Source organism: Rhea americana, unplaced genomic scaffold (assembly GCF_003343005.1).
Source record: "Rhea americana isolate MKP2758 unplaced genomic scaffold, rheAme1 scaffold_101, whole genome shotgun sequence".
NCBI classification, from domain to species: domain Eukaryota; kingdom Metazoa; phylum Chordata; class Aves; order Rheiformes; family Rheidae; genus Rhea; species Rhea americana.
Window position 1 is genome coordinate 1588841 of NW_028185051.1, and position 25429 is coordinate 1614269.

Sequence of the window (25429 nt, forward strand, 5' to 3'; positions counted from 1 at the left end):
GGGGCTCTTTGAAAACCCCACTCCAAAGTTTTTATGACAACAGAACAACTAATGTTTCTTATGCTGAAAATCAGTATGATATTATCCACACTCTCAATAACAGAAATGCAGATGATCTCATTTTAGAGAAATTTCAAAATATCATTGTCAGTGCACACATATAGAAAAAGATAACACACAGAACTGCTGAACAATTCTTGGATAACTGTGCATGGAAGATCTTTGGTGAATTAGCATCTGGGATGCCAAAGATGGAAAAGACCATTGAGTCCATCTATTTTTAAAAAGGGCTTAAGGCTTATTCCAAAACCCATCAAAGTCAATGGAAAAGTTTCTGTTGCTTTTGATGGGGTTTGCAGTAGGCCTACAGCCCAAAGTAGAACTTCATGTCAAAGGTAAACATCTAATCTTCGGGAGAGATCTTCTGATCTAGTTAATTTTGCTAGGAAATTCACTATCGTTTCTCAAAGAAAAACTACATGAAATATGAAAAAGTGAAAGTGGTACACCAATCTATTTTTGGATTTTCTTTTTCTTTTTCGTTTTGCATTATCCTTTGTATTATCTTTTTCATTTCTCATAAATAATTGTTATTTCTGGTCACTGTAGGTAGCTTATACCCTCAGGCATGATAACGCAATATTACAAAYGTATTTAATCAGTATGTATATTGTTTTATATGTATAATTCCATGCCATCTTCTGTTGCATAACTGCTAGAGCAAGACAAAATTTCCTTTGATATATTTTCATAAATATTTTAAGTTACATCTCGAAAGACAGATGCTGTTAAGGCACGTATTGTGTTGTTCTCCTACCTACACTCCATACTTGCCTGAGCCAACTTAGCAGAAGGGTGAGTATTAACAAAAGCTGTTCTACATTCAGATCAGACTTAATGGAGATTACAGCATAAGCCCCATATCATAGCTGATAAATGACATGGGCTATCTGCCCTAGTAACAGGAATTTTGTTGGAGTATATGATACAATACACCGCATGGGAGGGGATACAGCCCCCATTCGGCTCAGCACAAAGCTCATAGGCAAGCACTGAAGCATTCCTGAGCTCCACTGACTTTTTGGGGATCCATCGTGTAGATCTGCCTATAGAATTGAACAGAATGAGACAAAAGCCCTCAGAGACAAAGGCCTTGAGCCCACACATTATTTTTTGTCAGGGACCTCCTTCACTTGTAGGACACAAGAATTTGCCAGTGGAGAAACAATTTTGCAGCGTCTGGCCCTAAGTGATCTCACCTTTTTTCTGTGTGTCTGTGAATAAAATCATACACACAGCAAGGGGAGGATATGCTTGTCTCCCTCCTGATTTACCATTTCCATTTTTAGCAAGCAACTCACAAACAGGAATCCTGTGCTTTTAGAAGATGACCTATAGCAATGGGAGCAGTGCCAGCATTACCTGTGTTTCTAGCATGCATTAACCGTGGAGAGTTTTGTAAGGCCTTATCAACATCATCTGAAGTCAAATGTGGAAGAGGAGCTACAAAACAAAACAAAAAGCAACACCAAAATGAAAAAAAAATGAGAATTATCTTTTAAAACCATTTTTCCCCTGAGAGGATTATTTGAATGTGAGTCTACCAACAGTCCGTTTTAGTCTGCAGTTTGCAGGGCAGTGTGTGTGCTAGACCTTCAGCTAGGGCGTTCATTTATTTGACATGACAAATGCATAATATTTCTGACTGATTATTGACAGTGTGCGTGTGGAGAAGACTGCACCGCACTGGTGTTGCAATGCTTGTTGTTTTCTTTTTTAAAAAACATGTTCATTTTAACTTCTTTAAACTGAGGCAAACCTGCAAAATTTCCTCAAGTGTAGATGAAAGCCCTCAAGTCATGAGTTCGCTAGCCCCCTCTTTCCCTTTGAAATGCTAGCCATGCACTACAATATTTTCGATTTAGACTTCAGGGGCTATTCTTTTTTTCCATATGTRGAGAACTTTTATTCAATTTAGTGAAATCTTCCTGACCCTATTCAGAGTAGAGCAAACTGCTGTGAGTCCTTAGAATCATGCCTGGAATTCACTTTATAAATCAATGTTTGCACTCTTGTTTAGCATTCTCATCTTTTAAACAGAAAGAAATGAGTATGTGACCAGAAAAAACAGTAGCACTGAATTCCATCTGATTTTCTTCCTACGGTATGCTGTTAAATAYGCTAGGGTTCAAATGGATTTTTGTCTGAGATGGACATGTAGAAATATTCCCTAACTCATCTCTTCAGTGAACCTGAATGAAAGCCAAGTGAAATTAATGGGAATCTTTCCATCAAATTCAAGAGGCTTCAGATCAGGTGCTCAAAATGCTCTTTGGAGCAGTAATATCTGTGATAGAGACATTTGAAAACCCAGGGGGCGTATCCATGCCTTTAAATCTAAGACTGATATCAACTGCAGATTGATTCTAGTCACTACCATAATTACAGAAAATAGTCTTACTCTCTCTGAGGTAGTGTAGGTGTGACAGGAGGATATCTGCGTTATAGCTCGGAGTGAGTCTCTGGAAGTCATCTTTGGTCATTTTACATAGCTCCTTCCCATCAATGTTCTGGAACAACAAGATGTCCACGTCTGGAAGACCATACTCCTTCACTGCCCATTCCAGCCATTGGCGTACGTGGTCTGTGCTCCATAACGTAGGATCTGGTGATTTCACAAAGCGTAACATTAGTTGGGGAGGGGAGAGTGTGGATGCACTTGACCCTGTACAAGATACAGGGGAGAGTGTGGATGCAGTCAGACCAGAAAGACCTTAATCCTGTGTTTATTGACTTTGATAGAGATACGTGAGAAATTAATTTCATTGTCTACAACATAAATCCACTGCTTCTGGGCTTTTTCTCCTCTTCATTTTTTTTTGTCTTTCCTTTTTTCTGCATTACTATCCACAGATTAACATATGCTCCTGTCCTCATGCAAAGTAAGGTTCAGAAAAACATACAGGAGAGCATACTAACACTGTAACTTGTATCCAAACAATTTTAAATATTTGCTGGTGAATTCCTATCTTCATGAAGGTGAAATCCATACTTAAGTCAAAGGTAGATTTTCTTGGGTATAGACTAAGTAAGCACTTGCAGATTTGGCTTTTTATTTTGTAAGTTAGAATTGGTCATATTAAAATATTTGCTGCTCCTTTCCTAGACTGCTGTGTTGTACTGCTGTATGTAGCTGCACCCACATGCGTTTCTATTCACAACTTTGAGTTTTGGGAAAATCATTTTGGGGAGAAAAAGAAAGAACCGGTCTATATTTTCAGCAAAAAAGTAAGCCCAAATACTTSTTATTTTTGAGAGTCATATATGAACCCTTGATTTTAACTTAAAATTCTTTTTGGCTCTAAACTCCTCCTCCTTGATTTCTCTTCTGTGACACTATTCCTTATTCSTACAAGTTACAGGAAACCCCAAACAACCTGAAGGTCCCTTTGGACCAGCAATGCACATTCACATAATGGAAGAAAGTTCTTATCAGGAAGAGCTTAACTTTTTGCAGGCAAAAAGCTAAAGGCAAGGAGAGACAAATTTTATYTTGAAGACTGAGAATACAGCACACAGAGGTGTGCCGGGCTGGAACTTGAATGATGGTCTAAATATCTTTTCTGTGGCTTAACTGAAGGCCATGCCTTCTCCTTTGACTTTGTTCAGGCTGGTCTCAACGAGGTAGGGTCCTCTTTCCATGGGCCTGGACACTACTCAGAGTCCACTGGAGTGTGTCATGCTGCTGCTAACTCCCAATTCTACAMTCATTAATGCCTTCCCTTTTCTGATGCTTCTCTTGGCATTTTGAGTCTTGAAAGGTCAGAGCAGTTAATCCTCTAGGGCTTCAGAGGGTTTCTCTGCTCTCCAGAGCTCATCAGAAAAGAACCTTTCCGTCTGGTGTGAAATGTGCAGCAAACTGAGGGATGCAAATTTGGTTGATAACTTTGGGGTCTGGATAAGATTGCCCACTCATGCAGCAGGTAACTCCAACAATTACATTCAATTTGAGCTGAAGTAAACAACCARACACCAGGAAGTTTACCAAAACTTTCAAAATTTTGGTTATGCCTACAGTTTTTAAATGCTTCTTACTTAATAAATAAAAAGTTATCAGAGCCTGAAATCATGAATTTTGCTTTTTATATTCTTAAACCTTGCCACATCAGCTGCACACTGCCTGTGTAGTAGTAAAGTAAAAATAACTGTTTTTTAACCCATATATTTCTTCTAAGGATCYTAAAATAGTAAGGCTATGAGCATGATCATCTTGCTCCTTGAATATTACTCAACTCCACCTCAGAATACTCCTAACAGGAATACAATGAGRAAAAAGCTTGCCGAGCTAACCACACTGTGTGTTACTAAAAGACTGAAAAAAGTGCCAAACAGAAAAAATAGAAATCACAGAATCATAGAATCAGTAAGGTTGGAAGGGACCTCTGGAGATCCGCTAGTCCAAAAYGTTTGCCTTAGAAAAACACTCAAACACTGTTAAGTTCAGTGTAATCTGCTTCTAGTTAGGCAGGACACTTCATTATTTGTGCTTCAGAAAACGCTGCCAATACCATTGCAGAGGATACTGCAATATATTTGTCTGCATGTATCTTGGCAAATAACTGAAATAATCACGGCTTGCAAAATTAGCCACAGTTAGTACTCTTGCATATCTTAGCAACTGAAAAACTGTAAGAACATTAAGCAACATAGTAATAGCAGAAATTTTTCAGATAGACACATCTCTACTGAAGAGGAACTAGTAGCAAAACATTCCTTTCTGGTTTTCAGGTTGCAGGTGTTGTGTTTATGTTGTGCATATCACTTTTTTATGAACATATATATATATATGTCATGATGGTCTAATGCTTTGACTTTGGAAATAGGTATGCTAATTATTTTGCAAACCCAGGCAACAAATCTCGCAGCAGAGGTTTGTGAAGAAGACGAGGCATACAGGAGTGAATGCCTTCTTATTCAATTAACTGCTGAATCCTACAACCAAACCCGCTAGCAGAAACAGTGCTTCTTGACTATGTCACACATTGCAATGATTTTTCAGTTTGCTTATTAAAATGTATTATCCAAATTCAGGAGATAACCTAGACAAATAATGTTTTATGTACTGCTTGATTTCACAGAAGCTATCCTCCTTTTAGCATGCCAAGAGCCAGACTGCACTTGGTATTTGYATGATGTGATATGCTGATCCTTTTTCCCTCCCATACATGCCCCCAGCCAGTTCATGGAATTAGGAGATAGAAGAGGATCTTCATTTTGCTCATTTTAGGTGGAGGTGAAGTACACCAAAAAAACCTGAAGAAGTCAGAGAGGCTCCTTGCAGACAGCCAGTTCTGCCTCTGAAATGGGAAGAACAGGCTGAGGAGGTGACTTCACTATGACATTTCTCAACTCATTTTCATAATAACACTAGGAAATTACTGCTTTTTTTCTTCCTGATCACCTGTACCACACTGCCACTCTTCTCCAAACCTATTAAAATGAAGTTAGTAGGCTTCCTGGAGGAAATACTCATTTTCTACTTGAAATTTTTGTGTGGAGGGTCAGTCTAACCTGCTGGCACAATAACTCTTCGTTCATTGGTAGTCATATTCGGGGGTGGAACGTGCTTCTCTTCCATGTAGCTTCCATAGTTCATTCCAACATTGTCTGAGCTGCTAACCATTTTCCCTCCTTTTGCCACGCTGCAGTCATCGGGAGAATTCCTAGACAAAGAAGAGAGGTGTGCTTCACTTATTATTCCAGTTGCCACTTAAATTCTCAGCAAAAAATCAACCTGAATGAGATGGAAAAAAAATGAGACTGGAATGTCAGGGTTGGGCCATCACTGGAAAACTCAATACCTACCACCCAGCGACCCTGCTTTTTATTCCTTCAGTTGCCGTAGAAACGWCCAGCCACAATGGACAACATACTTGTTTTTATTTTCTGAGGATCAGGCTCTTTGTCTCCAAACATATAAAGGCCAATGATTTATTTCCAGAGGCCAGATTAGGAACGGAGGCTTGCTGATGAGCATACTGAGCCTAATAGCTGCAAGTAGCTGGTCTTCCCTCTCCAAAAACCATCTCACCAAATCTCAGCAAAACATACAAGTACCCTTAATGCAAATTTTCTGAGGGAAAACTACTATTAGTTGTTTTTAGCCATGCAGAGCTTTCTACCTCYATTGCTGTCACTGTTTCATTAGGGTCACGCTCAGTTGCACTTTATGTCGTGCAATGTAGACATACTTCTATGTATGGCCTACAGAAAAGGAACATTTGCCAAGGCCATGATTCAAAATACCACACGCATGACTGGAAAAAGCTTTCAGCTCCTGACTAGCACAGTCTCCATGGTATTATAGTCAAGAAATGGAAATCTGCAGAGGATCTGCAACCAGACACCTCTTTAATTTTGGCTTTGCTTTCTGAATAGAGTCTTTAGGTTTAACATCCCACAGGGGGTTCCTTAATGGCATTTTAATTGCATCACAGTTTTCTTTCTGGCAGACACAGACATATTTGTCCCTTAATTTAATGTCTACAACGTGTTTCATCAGAGAGAGAGAAAAAATGCTACAAAAATCAAAAGAAAGAACAGAGCCATGGGGAATACCTTTAAATATAAAGAGACTGTTTGGTGAGGGAGGGTGGGTGTTGACTTGGTTTTGGTTTTTTAGAGATACTACATTACTAGCCAGCTTTCTTCCAGTTCTGCCATTTAATTCCTGAAACTGTACTGTGGTCTTACTGAACAAGTAGCAAGTCAGGTTGGACTAGAAAGGCAATCTACCTCAAGGATATCAGCCTGTAAAGAGATTTTTTTTTCTTTAAAGTTTAAACATTTWATCCCTCCAAAACATCGTCATGCTTCATTTTGGTTTCTTGCAAACTAACTTGCAGTCCAGACAACCAACAGAGCCCTGTAAGGATCCATACTCCTCAGAGCGTTTCAGGACCTGGCCCCCAGCTAATGTTTTTCACCACAATCCTCGTGCCYGCTCCTGCTCAGACATCCCAGCCCTTGCTCCAAGTCTTGGGCAGGAATGAAGCCCATCTCAAACCCATCTATTGTCCAGAATACAGGAACTTTCCCTGAAGCATTTTGTTATTGTTTGAGGACAGAAGAGGAAAAATCATGTACAATTTGGCCCACTGTCTGTTCAGCCTACATCAAAAGGATGAGGACAGTTGATAGTTACTGCACATACTTTTATGTTGTTCAACATACTCTGTGTTGCTAGATTGCATGGTTCTTCTCTGCCCAAAAAGATYAATAAATAATCCCTCTCAAATATTAAGTAAACACCAAATTTTAAGAAACATTTTCAAAAGAGGGCATTAAGTCTTCTGTTATTTTTTGRGTCAACCAATTTGGAGCCAGTATAGGATAAGCCCTAACAACAAATAAGGCAAAAAAAGAGGTTAAGTAGGCACTTGGCAAATGGCCGAGGTAGTCAGTGTGGTAGATATTTTATCCAACATTCAAACCACTCAGTTATGTTGAGTGCTCAACACCACCATGAGTCATCAACTAATACAGTTTTAATCATTTCACATATATGTTTTAACAAATAATTAGTATTCTGCAAGCTGAAAATTTTAAGTAAGCATATTAAGCGGTCTTAAATACTACACGTTAAGCGTATCTTTTTTTTTTCTAGATAGTCTTGTATTAATTTTCCCATATTGTGGTAATTTATAACAAAATATTAATGGCCTATGATGTTCAGTTTAAATACAAAATATATCACAGAAACCACTCCAGAAGTACTGTCTGGAACAGGACCCTGAAAGTTGCCTGGGAAGTGCTGGCTTCACTTCTCTTTTTCAGGGAAGTTGGGTGCAGCATAACATATTACATATGATACCTGCCTCTGTAAAGGTCCCATAACTACTTTGTCAGCCACAAGGGAAGATGCAGACAGCACTTGCTATTGCCTTTCATTAAGTGTGGTGAATTGAGCATTTCCACACCAGATCAGAATACTTGGGCATTATTCTCTCAAGTTTAATTTTTATAACCCACTACATACCTCTAAATATAATTCTGGGATACAGCTTATTTCTGTCAAAACAGCAGTAAGCAGAACAAAATAACTTTCTTTCAGACATAAATATGTTGCAAGTGAGCTTTTGAGATGATTCCTTGGTGACTAAAATGTTGGCTTTTTCTGTTTACTTTAAACAAATAGAAATGATTTAAGTATCAGGGAGTTTGCATACTGAAGTCACGGAAAGTTATTTGGAAACACCATCCAACTCCTGCCCTCATTTATACCTATACAAATCCCCAYCCTGACTCCCAAGGTCAGTTAGGTTACAAAGACAGAAGAAAGAACAATTTAGCCCATACAGTGAATTTTTTGTATATTTTGGGGAAGCAGAGAGCGAATAGCATCCTTTGGCCCAACTGGCACAGCTACTTTATTTTGCTTTACTGTGTAAAGGAATTTGGTATACAGGGACATCAAAGTCTTGTTGTTGATGTGAAATACAACATCAATATTAGCCTACATCACTTCCACGGGCAATCAGGCATTAAAAACACTATTGTAAACACTGCAGAATGAATGATGTGAAAGATCCAGTAGTAGCACACAGCTTTTGGCAATCTGACAGGGCTGCTGGGCTGGTTCTCTGATCTGAGTATAAACAGACAGGGGGTAGGAGAGAAAATCGTAAATAAGTCATAACTCTGCATTACAATTCAGAAGCAGATGGTCACAAGTTTTGTCCTGTTAGCTTCTTGTGTGGATGAGCAAGTCCCTAGCTGAGCAACTCTCCTAAGTCCATGCTTTACTTCAGGCATGCAAGCAGCATCATGGGAACTCCCAGGACTTGGGTACTTCAGACTGAGTGGGTGCTTACACACACTACTGAACCAAGGCTTAATGCAAGTGTCTGGAACTGACTTCTACAGTATGGAAAGCAAAACTGAAAATGCAAGCAGCCACTAGAAAATGGTATTTTTAGTGCCCAGAACAACAAGAGACTAATTGTCTGCAAACGCTTTTTTTTTTTTTTAGGACATTCTGTGAGTCTGCTTTATTTCTGAACCACCGGGGGACCAAGGGCAGTGGAAAAGCAGCTTTCAGAACATGTGCCCAGCRTAAAGGGTGCAGCCTTGCAGTGATTCATCCTCAGCTCCAGGTCTGAACTGAAACCTGAGATGTTTTTCTTCACAGCTGCATGTTATTTTTACCCTTTGTAAATATACTTTGTTACACCTGGAATTTACCAAAAAAAAAAAAAAAAAAAAAAAAAAAAAAAAAAAAAAAAAAAGAAAAGAAAAAAAAAAGAAAAAAAAGGAAAAAAGAAAGAAAAGAAAAGAAAAAAAGGATGGTGAAAAGACGACAATCATGCTACTCAAGAGCAATTTGTTCAGGCCTGAGCTGATTCAGCTCTGATTGCTGATAAATGTCTATTGACAAAAGTATTCCTCCATGGCTTCCGGGACCTGGAAACCCCGCCTTAATTCMGGATCTCCTGGAGTCAAGATGATTTGATGGTTAAATTTAGTGCTTGCTCCTATCAAAGTTGACAGGAGTTTTGCCAACAATTGACTCTGATGAAAGCACATGTAAGTTCACAAGTAAGTGTATGCAACATGTTTTTTTATCTTCACTATGCCACTATTTTCCCCATGTGACATAAAACACCTGTGTTGTGTTAAAATGCAATGTGTCAGATAAAAATAGTTTAAGAATCAGCAAAATTTTACATTATCCCAGTAACATTATAATATAAAACTTGGTAATTTATCTAAGGGAAATACATGAAAAAAATTATGTTATCCAAATATCTACACAGTGTCTTTCTTAGTTAYAACCACAATTTGGAAAACTTTCTTAACGAGCTACTTATAGAAAAGAGGTCTCCCAAAAGTAGAACAATCTAAGAATATCTTTGAAGAGTTTCCGATTCATGGTTTCCAGTCCAGTCCATGATTGGTCAGGCCAAGCTCTATGTTGCGCTACCATAAATTTTTCTTCTGTGAGGTTCTGGAGGATAAAACATGATTCTTTCCTACACAACACAGCTTCACCTCCTCTGCTTTCCTCTCCTTGCCTTGCTTCTCCCATCTCATCTCGCTAGAGACGTCCAAAAGAGGGCATAGCCCCAAAAGGGCTGCCACATCCCCACTTGATCCTTATGTGGAAAGGAAGAGCTGCACAAACGCATCACCCTCAGCTAATTAGTGCCAATACATGTAAATATTTATATTCAGCCATCACATAAAGGTCAGCTCATACTTAAGTGTATTACAAGGCATTCTCAGACTGCTTTCCCCTCACTGCAGCCACACAAGCTGGAGTGAAATTGGTTGGTGCTTCCCAAGCAAAAGGGATTTCACTGAAAAAAAAAATGTCCCTTTAAGAAAGAATACAGAACTTCCCTAAGACTTCTTACTTTAAAGTATGTTTTTTTTCTAAAGATTGCATGACATATTTTAGTAAATAATATCAGTTCAGAGGATTACATTAGCTGTACTCCTAAGCTCTCTTTGCTGCCCCTCTATATACCCATTTTCTCTTCATGAATCAGTGGGATTCACATTGGCAGAGACCTGTCATGGCAGTGACATGTAAAGAGGGGTCCTCTGGATCTCCCTTTCACATTGATCCCTAGGAACAACCAGACTGTAAAAAATACCCCTGCACTTCTGAGCAGTGGCATGAGAGTGAGGGTACACCAGTAGCTCTGCAGAACCTCACTGGCACCAGCAGTGCCTCCTGCAGACGGGAAGTGAAACTCTGGAAAGTGGTTTTGGTGGTGGTATCAGAGGCCCCAACATATACTTTGGCTGAGTTTGATTTCCACTATACACCTTCATTGGCTCTTAACTGTAGTTAAGAGCTGCTGAGTGCTTTATTTCTGCATGTACACAAAGCTGAACCCTGCATGCATACTGAGTGCGCCATTCTCATATAGGCACCTTCCTCTTAATTCTGCTGGGTGTGCTCCACCACAGTTAACCTGCTGGAAGGAAAATATAGTTTTTATTTTCTCTTCCATACCTTCTTGTGAAAGTAGCACTAAATCCTCCACAGAGGACTATCACGTAACAGAGACATTAAAATGCCAAAAATGCAGGTAGGTTGAAGTATTCCCAGGGTGCTCGTGCGTGACTGCTTAGTGAACTGGACTGGGGGGCACCTCTCCCAGCAAATACACAAATAAGGTGGGTGGGAGGATGGGTAAATAAGAAAGTGTTTAGCTGTAGCCACGTGGGGTGGCTGCGCAAACTTGCCCTCACCCAGGGGAAAGGGGACCRCCAGGGTAGGGAAGAGCTGTGAGATCTGAAGGAAGGAGTGATGTCCCTCAGCATCAGTGGTACAGGCTAAAGCTGGCGTAAGCTGACGCTGAAGTTACAGTGACAGTCTGTTTATCTTTGCTATAAGGTAAGTGTCAAAGCAAGAAAAGAAAGACTAAAGCAAAGTTCCCGCACGGCCATAGACCCTGGGAAGGTCTAGACAGGGGAACTCAAGCAGCTCTGGGATAGCCTCAACTAGCATCTGATGGCATGGTGGATCCCTGGTAGCTTCAAAAATGGGGGCCAGTTCCCACATATRGGGCTGCCCTAGGCTCCGTGGATGTTTGAGGTGGCTCAGGGGTTCCTAAGAGATGTCACAGCATGCAGCACAGAGGTGCCCTTGGTTGGTTCTTTCAGCACAAGGAGAAAGTAAGAATGCCACATGCCAACGCACACAACTTTATTGGTTTTCTGCAAGCAAAACAAAAGATGCTTATTTATTGAGTTGCATATGCAGCACATGTTCATTTTCAATCAAACAGTAACTTTTGCTAATTGAAACAACCTTTTTTCTTTTTTTTTTTTTTTTTTTTTTTCCCTTAACTTTCCCTGCCTATCTTGCAGTCCACAGCTGCTTCAAGCCTTAAGGCCATCATGGCAAATTAAGGCAGTCAGCGTCTGGCTCACTAGAGGCCAGTCAAGCTATAAATATTACCAGCCTTACTCTTTGTGTTCACAGTGTGGAGAAACAGCTGGTTTAAGTTTGACTGCACGTTGTCATTTCTCCATTAGTGCAAACACTTCAATATTTCTTATGTGTGAKGTTGGAGTGAAGAAAGGGAAAGAAGGGAAGGGGGTCACTAAAAGCCGAAGCTAAGAAATGATGTTTTGTATATACATAATTTACAATTAGATTGCTGCCTGGGAGAATTCTGAAGTCTGATATGGTGATAGCTAGTCCAAAGCCACAATGACTTCCCAGTTGGCCTATAACTTTCAGGACCTATTTTCTCTTGTTTTTCTTTTATTATTTTTATAGAAATTCTATTATAATGGTAATGGATTACATTTCTCAAATTGTATTTCATTTCAAGAGCTTGTAAGACTGTTGTATTTGTGGTTTTGTAAAGTATGAAACACTGGGAGATGGGACCCTTCCCAAACCGCGTATGCCTTCTTCTATGGGTAGGGATCATATAGAAGGTTAGCAAAGTACAGCATGCCAGGCATAACAAGTGACATCTTGTATGGAAACCATAATCCCCCACATCTGTGGAATGTCTGCTGACTTTTGTGATTGGTATTATTGGGCTGTGAGGCTGATGGGTGCAAAATTGTAAAGTCAAAAAAGATTAGTCACTTTTCTTTATCTTGCATTCTGTTGTCTTTAAAATGCTAGTCCCAGACTTTAAATACTGAACATCCCCACTGATCCTACCCTAATCAAAATAAATCACCTGCTAATGAAGGGGGAGAGGAGAAGGCTCATCTTGAAATGCCTACTGGGTCAGAGACAGCCTCCTCTCAGCGTCTGTGCAGTGCCAGTACAGGGGAGCACCATGGCCACAGGCTCTTCAATAATGTTTTAAACATGGTAAATACTGTACTGGAAATAAAGCAGTAATGATAGCAATAGTCATAAATAGTGATGATGATCATAACTCTTGCAGGGTCTATGTCAATGTTTGAAGACTGATTTTGTATTTCATTATTCATATGAGAACTTCTGGTTGCTTAGCACATTTGAAATTCTCACTACCCTCATCTCCATCTTACTCTCTGAAATCTGAGCACACAAATTAAGTATCAGTGGTCAATCTGAAATGTAGTTGTGCCAATTAAGAGTAAAYATATTATCTCAGAGCAGAAAGCTCTTTAGCTAGCACCTGGTAGCCCAGCTAAAGGCAGCTAGAGTAGTGGTAGGCTGGAAAGTCAGCTTGTTTTTTGCTTGGCAACGTCTATATCAAGAACAGAGCCAAGCCACACGCACGCACAGATACATGCACACACACACACAAATGTTAAGCTGGTGGATTTTCTTAGCAAAGAGCTGCTTCATGAAGCAGTCAAACACAAAGTCCTGCATGAAGATAATCCCGAATTTACAGTTTTCCCAGTTTGGTAAGCAGCCACTCCAACAACCACCCAGTCAGTGGGAATAAAGTTTGTCAATCTGAGATAACTAACACCATATCTTTTTACCCAGGATTAATGTTACTCTATATAGGCAGCTCCAATAAGTGCATTAGGAAAGTCATCCTCTTAAGACAAGTCTCAGATTTGCTGCAGACTGATGTAGGTTTTGACTCAACTCCTGCTGGAGCCAGAGCAACAAATCCCATTGACTGCCATAGGTTTTGGACCCGACTTGCTGTTTAGTCTGAGCTGAGGTTTACCAAGAATATCAGGATTGCATGCCAGTGGTTCGCCACCAGATGTAGAATGAATGAGACTAAGCCTCTGCTGAGTGGTGGTGCTTCAGCTATAGAAAAAGCCATGCCCTTGAAAAATAAGTGATGTCAGGATGATTGCTAAACAGTGATCCTGTTTCTCAGCATGTTGAATGCATGAAAGGTGTGTTARAACTAGATACACCACTGTCTATACCACAGATGGCAGAGTAATGGAGAGGTGCCCACCTGGATGCTAGGAGCAGGATGGTCCAGTCATGGTGGCAATGCCATGCTCCACAGAGATGATTGCACCCCCCTTCATGGCTGGATAAGTCAGCTGGCAAACGGTTAGACTGCATAAGGTACCTCAATCACTATCCATTCTAATTTAGGAGAGCTTACAACAAGGAGGAAAAGAAAAAAAAAAAGCCGAGGCCACTCCGGGCTCAGAAGAGTCCTCCTGTTTGTCTTATGCATTCAAACAGGCTAGTACTGAGGCTCTTTGGTGGAAATACAGAACAGGAACACGCAAGAAAAAATGGTACTTCCCAAAAGAGCCYGCACAAAAGATATATTAAGTGATAATTTTAGTTTCAAATGGTTTTCAAGCAACAATTGGTAGCACTTAAAATAACATTCTGCACATGATTAAATCTTAATGACAACTAATTATTTCTGGCRTTTCTTTAAAACTTCTGAATCAGCCAAGTTGATATTGGAAAACTTCAGCTGAGCTTTCACTGCAGCTAACTTTCAGAATGCTTTTTTAATGAAGTCATCGTGCTGCTCATGACATGTGAAATTTATCGATGGCCTGACTAAGACCCTACGTTCCACCTCAGCCTCCCTTATAAAGAGAGATTACTTACCAGTAAATTCAGTTCTTCCAAGGTACCTTTTTATATTCCCACCCGTGGGTTTGGTGGTGTGCAAGCTGTAAGTTCCATAGACGAATGTGTTCAGAGCCAACTAAGTGATCCATTAATTCGAATGGTCTTTTAAACAGGACCCAGTAACCAGGGCCTTGCAAGAGCATTTGTACTGGAGCAAATTTCATCCTAAATGCATAACATGACTCGCATATATACATTGTAATAGAATTGCTCGTACTTAATTCAATATAATGCRTAAAGAACAATAAACAGAACAGTAAGTATGACACATGCAGCCTCCAGAATAATAACACAGTACTTTACTAACAGAGTGAATCTTTTAGTCTGAGTCAAGACCAATAAATATCAGGAAGCAAYATTATTTCACTCAGGTGAAAGATTCACTATATGCCACAAAAAGGTCTCTAGATTTATGTGTCTGGAAGAAATACAGCGGCTGTACCAACATAATGGATTTGAAGAAACTGAATTTTATACCACATGTGACAATCTACATTATGTATGCAACAGCAAGGTAAATGAGAGCTTTCATTTCAACTTTTCTTACTCTGCTTAGTTTAAGGTAGGCCTTTAAGCTAAATTTTCTGGTGCTGTGCAGCAGGGGTTAGTTTTAAAAATACTGTTACTGTTAAAGAAAACTATGYAGCTAATTCCCTTGGCAACACCCTGAAAATAACCCTTTAATTTCTTTCTAATGTTATTTCTTCAGTATTCACAGGAATGCCAGTTTTGAAACCATTATGTTTTGAGATTTAATGTAGGGCAATTACAGCCAAAATGTATCTGGGGAAAGGAGAGTCTAAGCAGAGTGCATATATTTGTGCTTTGAGTGGGTACTTAATTATTGATGTGTAAGAGGTTCAGTACACTCCTAAAATTTTATACCCTCTTCTAGAYGACAGAATATATGGCCAGGAAGCAGCCTAACACAGTGAGAGCCGGGCAGATCAGCATGAAGCCAACTACGCTCTGGTTACCACTTTGTGGGGTCTGGCACCCTGTTCGGCATGCTCTGTACACTACTATTCMGGCCCAGTCTCCCACGTAGGAAGATCATTACAGTGGATACTCTGGAGGTCCTAGAGGTAACACCTCTAAGGCTCTGCAATGTGACCATGATATTTTGGACTCTTTTGGGACAACCCAGATTTTAAATTGACTGTAAATGAAGCAGATAGGGTTTTACCAAAAATGAGAATCAGCTCCAAGCTCTCTAGSTACCACACACGTTCATTTTTAATATTTACATGAAACATTTTGAAGAACTTTATGAAGAACTGAGCATTTTCTTTAAGGAGAGAAATGTATGGACTGCAAATAAGCAGGGTGGGGAAGGCTTCTGCAGAAAAGTAAATGCGAAGTAGCCTACAAGATGGCAGGCACCACTAATCCATGCATATAAACTGTGGCTAGTATTACTTATGTGGCAAACAGCACATGGTCAGGAAACCAGTGAAATACCAACAAAAAAATRGAAAAGGCCCAGGGGGACTCAAAGAAGGAACAAATGGTTTTCAGACTTRTAAGAGATGCATATATTGCACCGAACTGTAGTGACTTGCATATTGTCTATATCAATCAATATGACATCAAAATATTTGATATAATTATTCATCGATGATATATTATTGATAAGTAATTTTACTTGATGAAAGGTTGGAGTGATATACACTTTTTTTCCCTGAAACTGGTATGAATGTCACATACGAAGAGCCTTTACAATTTCTGAAGTGTTCTAACACTGTATATTATATACACACGTGTATATGAGTTTTAGAAATACCGTAACATACTTGTATTTGTTACTTGGAAAAATGAATTATCTACTAAAACTATAATATTCTGATCTACTTTTTCATGCCTGTGCTGGGCCTTATAATAGTTTTTCCACGAAATAAACAGTGTATTTTAATTACATTAACGATTTTTTTTTTTAGTTTGTGCTAAGGATATATATCTAGATTGTATAAACAAACTATATATGTATGAAAAATGTTTTGGTTTTATTAATCTATTTTTATCTTATGTTGTCTATTATTGATTGTTTTGTTTATTTTTCTGCACACTATCTTGTTTTAGGAACTGCAGCACTGTATGAGTCCCCTGGCTTTCTCCAATTATCAATGCAGCATTGCTCTGTCAATAGGGCTGTTGAATCCAAGATTAATAAATGAAAGCCTGCTTCAAATGCAGCACGTAGATTATTTTTAATTCAATGTAGAAAGAGCCAAATTTCTTCCATGTRTATATTCAATCAGAACGTGTACATAAAATAATCAGTCTTCTGATCAAAAATATTTTGCAAATTAGAGCAATAACTTGCATGGCCTCTCATGCCAGCATGACCTGTATGCCAGGTCACATTGGGAAAGAATGGTCACCACTGCTCTGCTCACTTTCTAATAATGATCACTTTAAGTAATGTTAAGTGATGGTGTTCAGTTAAAAATGAGGCACAAGTCTTCTTGTTCTGTTCAGGTGTTCTGCCTATTGATTGTGCAAGGAGCCTAAGCATCTCCAGAAGCAGTAATAGGAAACAAGATAAAGAAAGAAGGAATGGGGTAGAAGGAATGTTAGGTACTACAAGGTTGTGTCCAAACAGACCTGTTTAATCCGAGGCTTCTGAATGATGGTCTATCCTTGGAGAGTGTTTTGTGTTCACATATAACACGAATTTTGCTCAAACTGGAGAGGTATGGAATGAGACACCCCTCCACACCCACCCAAGAGCATGCCTCTAACCCCAAGGAATATGTCAAACCAGAGCTGGTCCTGTCCACTCCCAGCTGAAGTTGGGCGACCACACAGGCAGGAACATGTGAACTGTGGATTCAGGCAAAAGATGAAGAGTCTAACTCTGACCTARCTGCTGGGACACTCTGCTCTGGTGGCTGAGTTGTGCTTCTCCACTTGCTGGATTACTTCTGTTTTTATCCAAAAACTGCAGTCCCCAGACGAAGCGAAAGACCTTAAGGCACTGAGCATAGTGTCCTCCTGCTGCACGTCCAACCATAYGGTACATCCACAGCCAGCTTTTTAGGCTTCTCTGAGGGCAAGGCAGAACACAGGTGCAATAGCAGAGGTGTCCCAGAGCTGGGCACTTGCTCCGCTCTCTGGGCCAAGGCAGCCCTGCAGGAGCCAGGTGCTTCAGTGCCTGCAGCTCTGGTACTCCAAAGTCAGGGCACCTACTGATCTCTACTGACTTTGGACAGACTAGTGGTTGAGAGTACACTTTCTGCATTGTATTCACACAYACAGGCAACAAAAATCCATCCACAGTCCCAGTTTAACTGATCTGAGTATGGGTACATTTTTTATACTCATGAGGATCCTGGTCTCCTAAATCAGAACATAATCCTTTCCAGGGCTGTGAACAAAGATTAGACAAGACAAAGTTTCAACTAAAAAAAAAGCAACACTACTACCTACAGGTTTTGCACTTAAATCATCACAACAGCAGCAAAATACCCATTATTCGCAAACTCAATTCTAATTTTCAGGCTAGTTATGGTTGTCAAGAATCCAGGGCACCAAATTCAGGATCATTTAAAAATGTGACTGATCACAAATTTCAGATGGATTTGTATCATCCAGACTCATTCTTAAGACTTGGGAGCACATGAAAATAAGATTTGGTGTCTGACTGATTTTAGTTGTTTGTAATATTATAAGTTATTGTTGCTAATCTCAGTATTAACACTAGTTTTCTACTCTAACACACTTTATAGAGCTTATGTAGAGAAAATGCAGTGATCAGTTCTCTTCTAGAAATCTCAAACCAAATATTTAATGTTAGAGAATAGGCAAAACTGTTTTTGAATCAACCCACCACCAGTGACTATTTCTATGTATTTGTTTAGTACAAAGAAACTCTTCACTAAAAATGGTTCTGAATAAATAGGCTCATAAAAAGACTTCCTCTAATACTCTATAACTTAAATTTCATTTCACTGCTTATTCTATGTATCTCAAATCTTTGATTATTTAATGGAAAGTGTGATTTGACTTCAGTATGACTTCTATCCTTAGTAATGAAGAGCGTTAAGTGATATACTGTCAAACCACTTTGCCATGTGAGTGGTGCTCACCACATGAGCCCAGCAAGTGGGAAGAGTAACCACAGTGGCTGTGGCTGAGTGGGTTTTTTTTAAGCAACTGATGTTGGGAGATGAGATTAATAGGCAGGTGTTTGTGACAAAGCATTGTGAAGCACAATCTTCAGTGATAGATCACCAAAAACCGAGAGTAACTGACTCTTTCTGGACTGCTGTCCTTCAGCAACACTAAAGCAAAACTGCTTTGAGAGCTGGGCATTTTAAATATGAAATCACCTGATTGAGAAAGTTTCCTTAAAAAAAAAGCACCATTTTGCTTTTCCACATGAGAGAAATCCCATAATGGCCCTATGCCTGGGAGAGTTACCAGTCAACATCCACAAATCCATTGCATTACTCTTTCCACTTAATCCACAAAATTCTCCTTCACAGTGATATCCACAAAAAAGCCCCTAGATAACAGTCTGTTGACATGCTGTAGTTATGGCCTACTCATCTGACTAATACATTTTCCTGTTCCTTTCTACTCCCCTGCTTGCCTCCATGCACGTGCTATTTCTTCAACATAAGCGTTTCTAAGTCCAGCTCCATGATCATGCTCTTTGGCATTAGGTTTGCAGTAAATACAAGAGTAAAATAAAAGTAAAGATCAATAGTTCACTCCCTCTGCTATTACAARAATTTATTTCCTACGCAGCCCTCTCTGGTTACATTTAGAGCAAAAACAGCAAATCAAATTACCATACTTTGACAACTTCAGGTATTAGCTCACGTTCCCCATACCTCTAGGTGAATCAATATAGCTTTCCAAAAACACAGCAAACTAATATTTTGCTAACTTTAATAAGGAAAATAGAGTACATGTTGTCTCACATAACCACATGTACTCTTTCACCTAGGGCGTAATGCAAGTTCACATCCTAAATTATTCACCGTCAGAGGAAATACAGAAAGGTATTGCAGAACTCATGAGAGGACTGTTCCTGCACCACTCTTTGGGACACTGTAATATCTGAGACATCCAGACAGGGCTTGCAGGTGGGGCACACCATGTACAAGAGGCCTGTAGGCTTCCTGGGTAGCAGCTAGTGGCCAGCTGAGATATCTTAGGGCATCTAAGGGAGCTAGACTCCTAAGTTCAGACAACTGAATTGTATCCCTCATAACAAAAACTGTACTTCAGCCATGGTAGCATCAGCCTTATTACCTTGACCCGTTAACCTGATTTGGGTTACATTCCATCTTGATGGTGACTCTGGCTGGGGGCTGCGATAACCAGTCTTGCTGGGGAACACGTGGACTCATCTTTGATGTCTGCCCATATTCACTGGAAGAGGAGGCGGTCATCTCTGTCTTCGCAAGATGGGGCGATCCGTACGCACACTCAAACAAGGACTGGTCTTCGCTCACCACTGATAATGCTTCCTGAAAACCAGAGAAGAGAAGTCAGCATGACAGTGTTTCAGAACACGTACTATAATTCCCCACAAGGGTTGCTCACATCAAGACAAGAGGTACAGCTGGCTGCTTATTTAAATGCTGATTTTTTTTTAGGCATGTTGCTTGTCTGCAGGGGTGAGGACTCAGGTGGCAGGCCCATTGTCAATGCATCTCACAGATACATCATCTCCCTTGAAGTACTGACCTGATGAGACATTTCCTGCTAACAGCTAAAAAGATGCACACACATGCTCTATGAAACACTTCAGAAAAATGGCTGAGAGCTAAAAGTGAGAAGAGCGCAGGAAGGGCAGTGAAGCTCAGGCCTTTTGCTTCCAAGATATGGATGGCTGAGGGTCAGATCTGCACTGGGTGTAAACTGCCATAGCTGCATTAACTCTCCGTTCAAGAAATGATTAGAAGCTGGACTTTGCTGACTCACTGGGAGTTTCTCTTCCTTCCGTTAGGATTAAGGCCAATCCCTTTTTGGACAAGGAGCCGAGATACAGCTGGGTGTAACCTCTGAACCAGGGATCCTGCTCTTTCTGTGAGCAGCAGCAAAGGCAGATCAGCCCAGGATTTGCCGCTGACATTGGTGGAGGTACTAACCAGCCTCTGGCCTGGACACTGCTCCTCAGCAAGCCCCACAAGAAGACGCTGTGTCGACCAGCCATCTCTCTTTCTCAGAACAACACTTCCTGGTGTACTGGCTAGACATCCAGCTCTGCCACTGTGTGGGAAGGACTTCCCCAGACCCTCTTCCCTTACTGTGGTGACAATGTGGTTGCTGCACCTTTCCGGCCCCAGCCATTCAGGGTGGCAGAGTTCAAAAGATGTGACAGTTGTGCAGCAGCTGCAGTTGCAGCCAGCCAGAGATCAGATACAGAATGAAGTAGTCACCGGGGAAGAGCATCCTCCTTCCTCATCACAAGAGGCTGGTATGGATTGGTATGGACTTCTTGCTGGTGTTATGTGGATCCAAGTCATGGGAGAAGATGACTTCCTGGCAAGACTTTAGGTGCCCACCTGCTCCACCAGGAAGCAGAGGGAAGGGCTAAAACTTGTGAAGGGATCCATACTATCTAACCTCAGGTGTCTAATTTGGATACACTTGCCAGTGGGGCTCCATGGCCATGTGAGCTGGTCTCTGTTGGGGCTCCTGCCTTCTCTTTGGCTCACAAAACGGGGCAACCACGTGGACAGCAGGGTTGGGGAGCTGGTCAACCAAAACCCAGCCTTGCAAAGAAAACCCCTCTCTCCATCTGCAGGTACTCTATAACTCTCTAAACCAATAGTAACTCAATGCAGGACTACCTCCTCACAGCTTTGCCRTGACATGCATAAAATGGGGAGCAGCCCAACACCTCCCTCCTGGCAGGGCTGCTGCAGCCTGCTGCGGAGCAAGCCACATATTGCCAAACAGAGGAGGCTTGGCTGAAGCTGCGTCGTGCCGAGGCGTTGCAGCGCGCCAGATGAGAGCAGCCGGCGAGCTGGCCAGCTGGCGATGGCTGGAGGTGTGGGGGCCAGCGGGGAGGGGGACTGACGTGTTAGCCAGATTCGGGGCAGGGTACTGCATGTGCAACCGCACCCTCGCGAGGCAGCGTGTGTGGGCCCGCGCTGCAGCCAGCCCCATTGCTGACAGCCAACAGGAGGACAATAAAATAGCGTCTCTGTCAGCAAAGGAGATCGAAATGGAGAGGGGAGAGACAAAAGAGCCAGAGCGATGGGAATCCTCAGGCTGTGGGAAAACATGCTACTGCCTACCATGCTCTAACCTTCCTCAGCTGCTTTACACAAGCTTCAGCAATTACACACTACCTTAAAAACCAGGAGCTATATTTATTCATTTTAAGGAGTAGTACATTTATCATTCTTTTTATTTGTCTGGTTTGTGAGCCCTCAGGGTGCATTCTGTTAATATTCATGCTTTTCCCTCCAGCCAGAAGGGCTAGAACATCACTTTCTTCTTATTATTTCTTACGAAAATTGAGATTACCCCTTAATCTCCTGACTCAGGGAGTTGGATCTCAAGCAGAGCTCCAAGTACCACGAGACTTATGATTGAATCCCTAACACTAACCAACTCCCTCTTCCTGCCATAGGCCAAGAGGCAAAAATCAGAGAGAGATCTACAGTGTTTCATTACTGCCATTTGGATGGTGTTTGAGTGCAAAGGTCACCTCCAAAATATCACCATTAATTTTAACATGCTAATTACAGCCCCTCTTTTCCACGTTCTTCCCCCTCAAACAACAATCAGCTTCCTAAGTGCTACGTTCTGAGCCTCTGGCGCTGCGAAAGTGCTTCCAGGAGAGGGAAGAAATGCTAGAATAATACGGCCCTTTTGTCACGTCTCTCTGACTCCTGTGGGTCTCTGGTCCGCCTGATCGTGCTAAGAAATGCTCCTGCTGGTGGTCTGATGCTTTCCTGATGAGCCATTTCTGCTGGAAAAGCCTGCAGATGGCTCCTGCTTTTCCAGGAGATACATGGGGAGATGACTACTCATTCCTTGCACCCCAAAGGTTGGCTACACTGTACTGAGAGACAGCGGGGGGGGGGGAGACTTGATGTGCTTAGACAGTAGAGTAGTGGGGATCATATCACAAAAACTAAAGAAAGAAAATGTTATGCTGGAGGACGAAAAAGATCTGTCACTATAGTCAATGCAACTTTTTCATGAAGATATGGGTTTACAGCCTGGCCAGGTGATCACAGAATATCCAGTGCCTGAGACTATTATTTGCTGCACAGTTCCCTCTCTTCTGCCCCACTGGAGAGCTAATGAGCTAATACATGTGCAGAATAACATGCTGTGTAATGTTAATTTTKGAAGAGCTAGCTACAGCAAATACATGACAGAGTGAACTTTACAAGAGAAAGCAGAYACAAGATTGCAAATACAAAAGGCATATTATTATTTCAATCTGTAAACCATTGACTAATAGATATTTTCAAAACAGGCATCAAAATGCTACTTAACAGTTATATTTCTTACCCTTTCACACACAAGTGAAGCAAAGCAATTTCATTCTGCTTCCTATTAAACCTGGCTCCACCTAATATAAATTAAYTTAGAAATACTTGGGGTAAGCATAAATTTAAACCAAAAAAAAAGATGTGATTTCTGTTTGTTGGCCTTACTAATGACAGTAAATATTGCCTATGCTATGGATGCATATTATGTTATACAAAAACAGAAAGTGCACACATTTTAACTTCCTGAGGACAGTAAAAATATGATGCCAGTTAATGAGTTAAGTAAATATATAAAAGACTATAGCAAAAACAAGACAAACATAAATGAAYGCAGGAGAGGGACTATGACTTCATATTACACAAAGGAATGTCTAGTTATAAGTGGAGAAGAAATACACACCTTGCTAGCTAGGTCTTTATTCTAATTTAGTAACAAACACTCCTCTGTAACCCATCTTGCATACTGTACACTCTGTGATACTGTCTTCTCTGATGTTTTACTCTGAGCCTTCATTGACTTCCACTGGGATATCCTGAAGGACACTAGGACATGTATTACTCATCCTCTGTGCACATTACAAAAGCTGAACTAGTTGACAAAGCTTTTGCATAATTTTGAGGAGTCAGCATAATTAGAGAACGCTATCTAAACTAGAATTAGCCTAACTTCCTCCTTAACTATCTTTTCTCTCCTCTTGCACACAAGTGAGATTGAGCTTTCACTGTGGGAAACAGGGAAACTATGTTTAGTATCCACTCTGCTGCCAGGGTTGAGGATTCAGGCAGTTGCACCTTCTGTCGTCTTTACCAAACGCGCTCAGGGCCACTGATGTTGATCTACCAGCAACCACAACAGGGTGATTTACTGGGTCCTTGCATGTGCTCACACACAGAGGGAAGTCTTCTGAAATACAAGAGTGGGAGCTGTGTGTCACGGGTTTGTAATTGCTGACTTTTCTTTTTTTCCCTTTACTAAGCTCGAAACATCAGGCTCTCTGGGCAGTGAGTGGCCCGGCCACTTCACACTCTGCAGACCACGCAAGACCCACTGACACTGAGCAGTCAGCTAATACAAACTGATGTACCCTTGTGTGAAATTAATACTGTGGGATAGCCTAGAAATAACATCAAGAAATGTGAAGCATTTCTCAGCTATATAAAACTATCTGCTACATGATGTAATTCGGTATCCCCCAAACAGGCACAAAATCTCCTTTGGCTGCTGCTTGTATGCTTCCTTTCAATTTGTCTATTCTTCATTTTTCTTTACTAATTAAAGCCTAGAAGCCTTAACCCCATGGAAGCTGTGGAAAGAAGGCTCTAACAGCATGCTATAGTACTGTACGGCTGATGGAAAGCAATATAGGTAATTCTTGCCCAAATGCAGGGTCTTAAAAGTGCACTTTCCTCAGTCATTATAAAATCAAGCTCCTGGTCCAAATGTAATATAAAAATTGTCAGAGTTCACCGTTATGAAGAATAGCTGCATGGTCTGGCCATATACAAACATACACAAAGATATTAATACTGACATCTGGCAAAGGGCTTTTTAAATATGGATGCCAGTTCTATTTCTACTAAATRTTTTTTGTTACTCATTTACATGCTAATCTATTTTTCTCATCCATATTAATGCTGTTACTGGAGTAGTTTGACAACATTGAGCAGTAAGTGGGATAAAGCATATATTAATAAATATTATAAAATTGCATTACAAAGCTCCATTGAATTGTGCCAAATTTTGTACCTTTAAGGGAATAGTTTTAGTATTTTATTGGTCATCCTCCTGGATTTCGCATGACAATAACATATTATCATGATATCTCAGAAATGAAGCCTTTCCTTTTGTAGTAACCAGTATCTGGGGTATGCMACATGAATAAACCAACACATACCACATACTGTGGCAGATGGGAAGAGTCCTTCATGCATGTTTGTGAAGTAGAACAGTTTGTAATGTTATCTGAGGTACATGTTTGACATGCATTTCATCTTTTTTTCCTCGCATACTTCCTTCCATGATGTCACCAGCAAAACTAGAAAATCCATTCCTTTAGTTAGAGTTTTTCATTTTTCWTCCCTTGCACTATGCAAAATCTGGCTTTTCATTTGGACTTTCTGTACTAATGATAAAAGAACAAAATGTCTTTCTGTATTTGGTTTTGATTTATACTGTGCTGATAAGTTAAAAAGAATAATAGGCTGACAAATTAGTAGAACAATAGGTGCAGCAATGCCTTTAAAGTAGGCATAGAGTCATTAGGACAAAGGTGTTTATTTAATCAAATACAAGATTACTTGGCCTAGAAACACGAAGTTACAGGAAATGTGATTGAAGTAGTCCACATCATGAGGAGTATACACAAGCTGATCAGTCCTTTATAACTAATGGCAGGAACTAAGAACAAAGACA

The 25429-nt window shown here is 40.5% G+C and overlaps 1 protein-coding gene across 8 annotated transcripts in view; it reads right to left on the reverse strand.

Moving 5' to 3' along the window:
• The window catches only part of ERG (ETS transcription factor ERG), a 143865-nt gene that overhangs the window by 14017 nt on the left and 104419 nt on the right, over positions 1-25429 (reverse strand). For 7 of the 8 annotated variants that reach the window (XM_085304946.1, XM_085304903.1, XM_085304888.1 and 4 more), the window contains 4 exons: positions 19808-20025; positions 5572-5723; positions 2462-2665; positions 1423-1503 (listed from right to left, as the gene is read on the reverse strand). In XM_085304946.1, coding sequence (XP_085161072.1) covers positions 1423-1503; positions 2462-2665; positions 5572-5723; positions 19808-19947 — 577 coding nt within the window. In that variant the 5' untranslated portion in view covers positions 19948-20025. The remainder of the gene's footprint in view (positions 1-1422; positions 1504-2461; positions 2666-5571; positions 5724-19807; positions 20026-25429) is intronic. The other variant, XM_085304926.1, reaches the window with a different exon arrangement.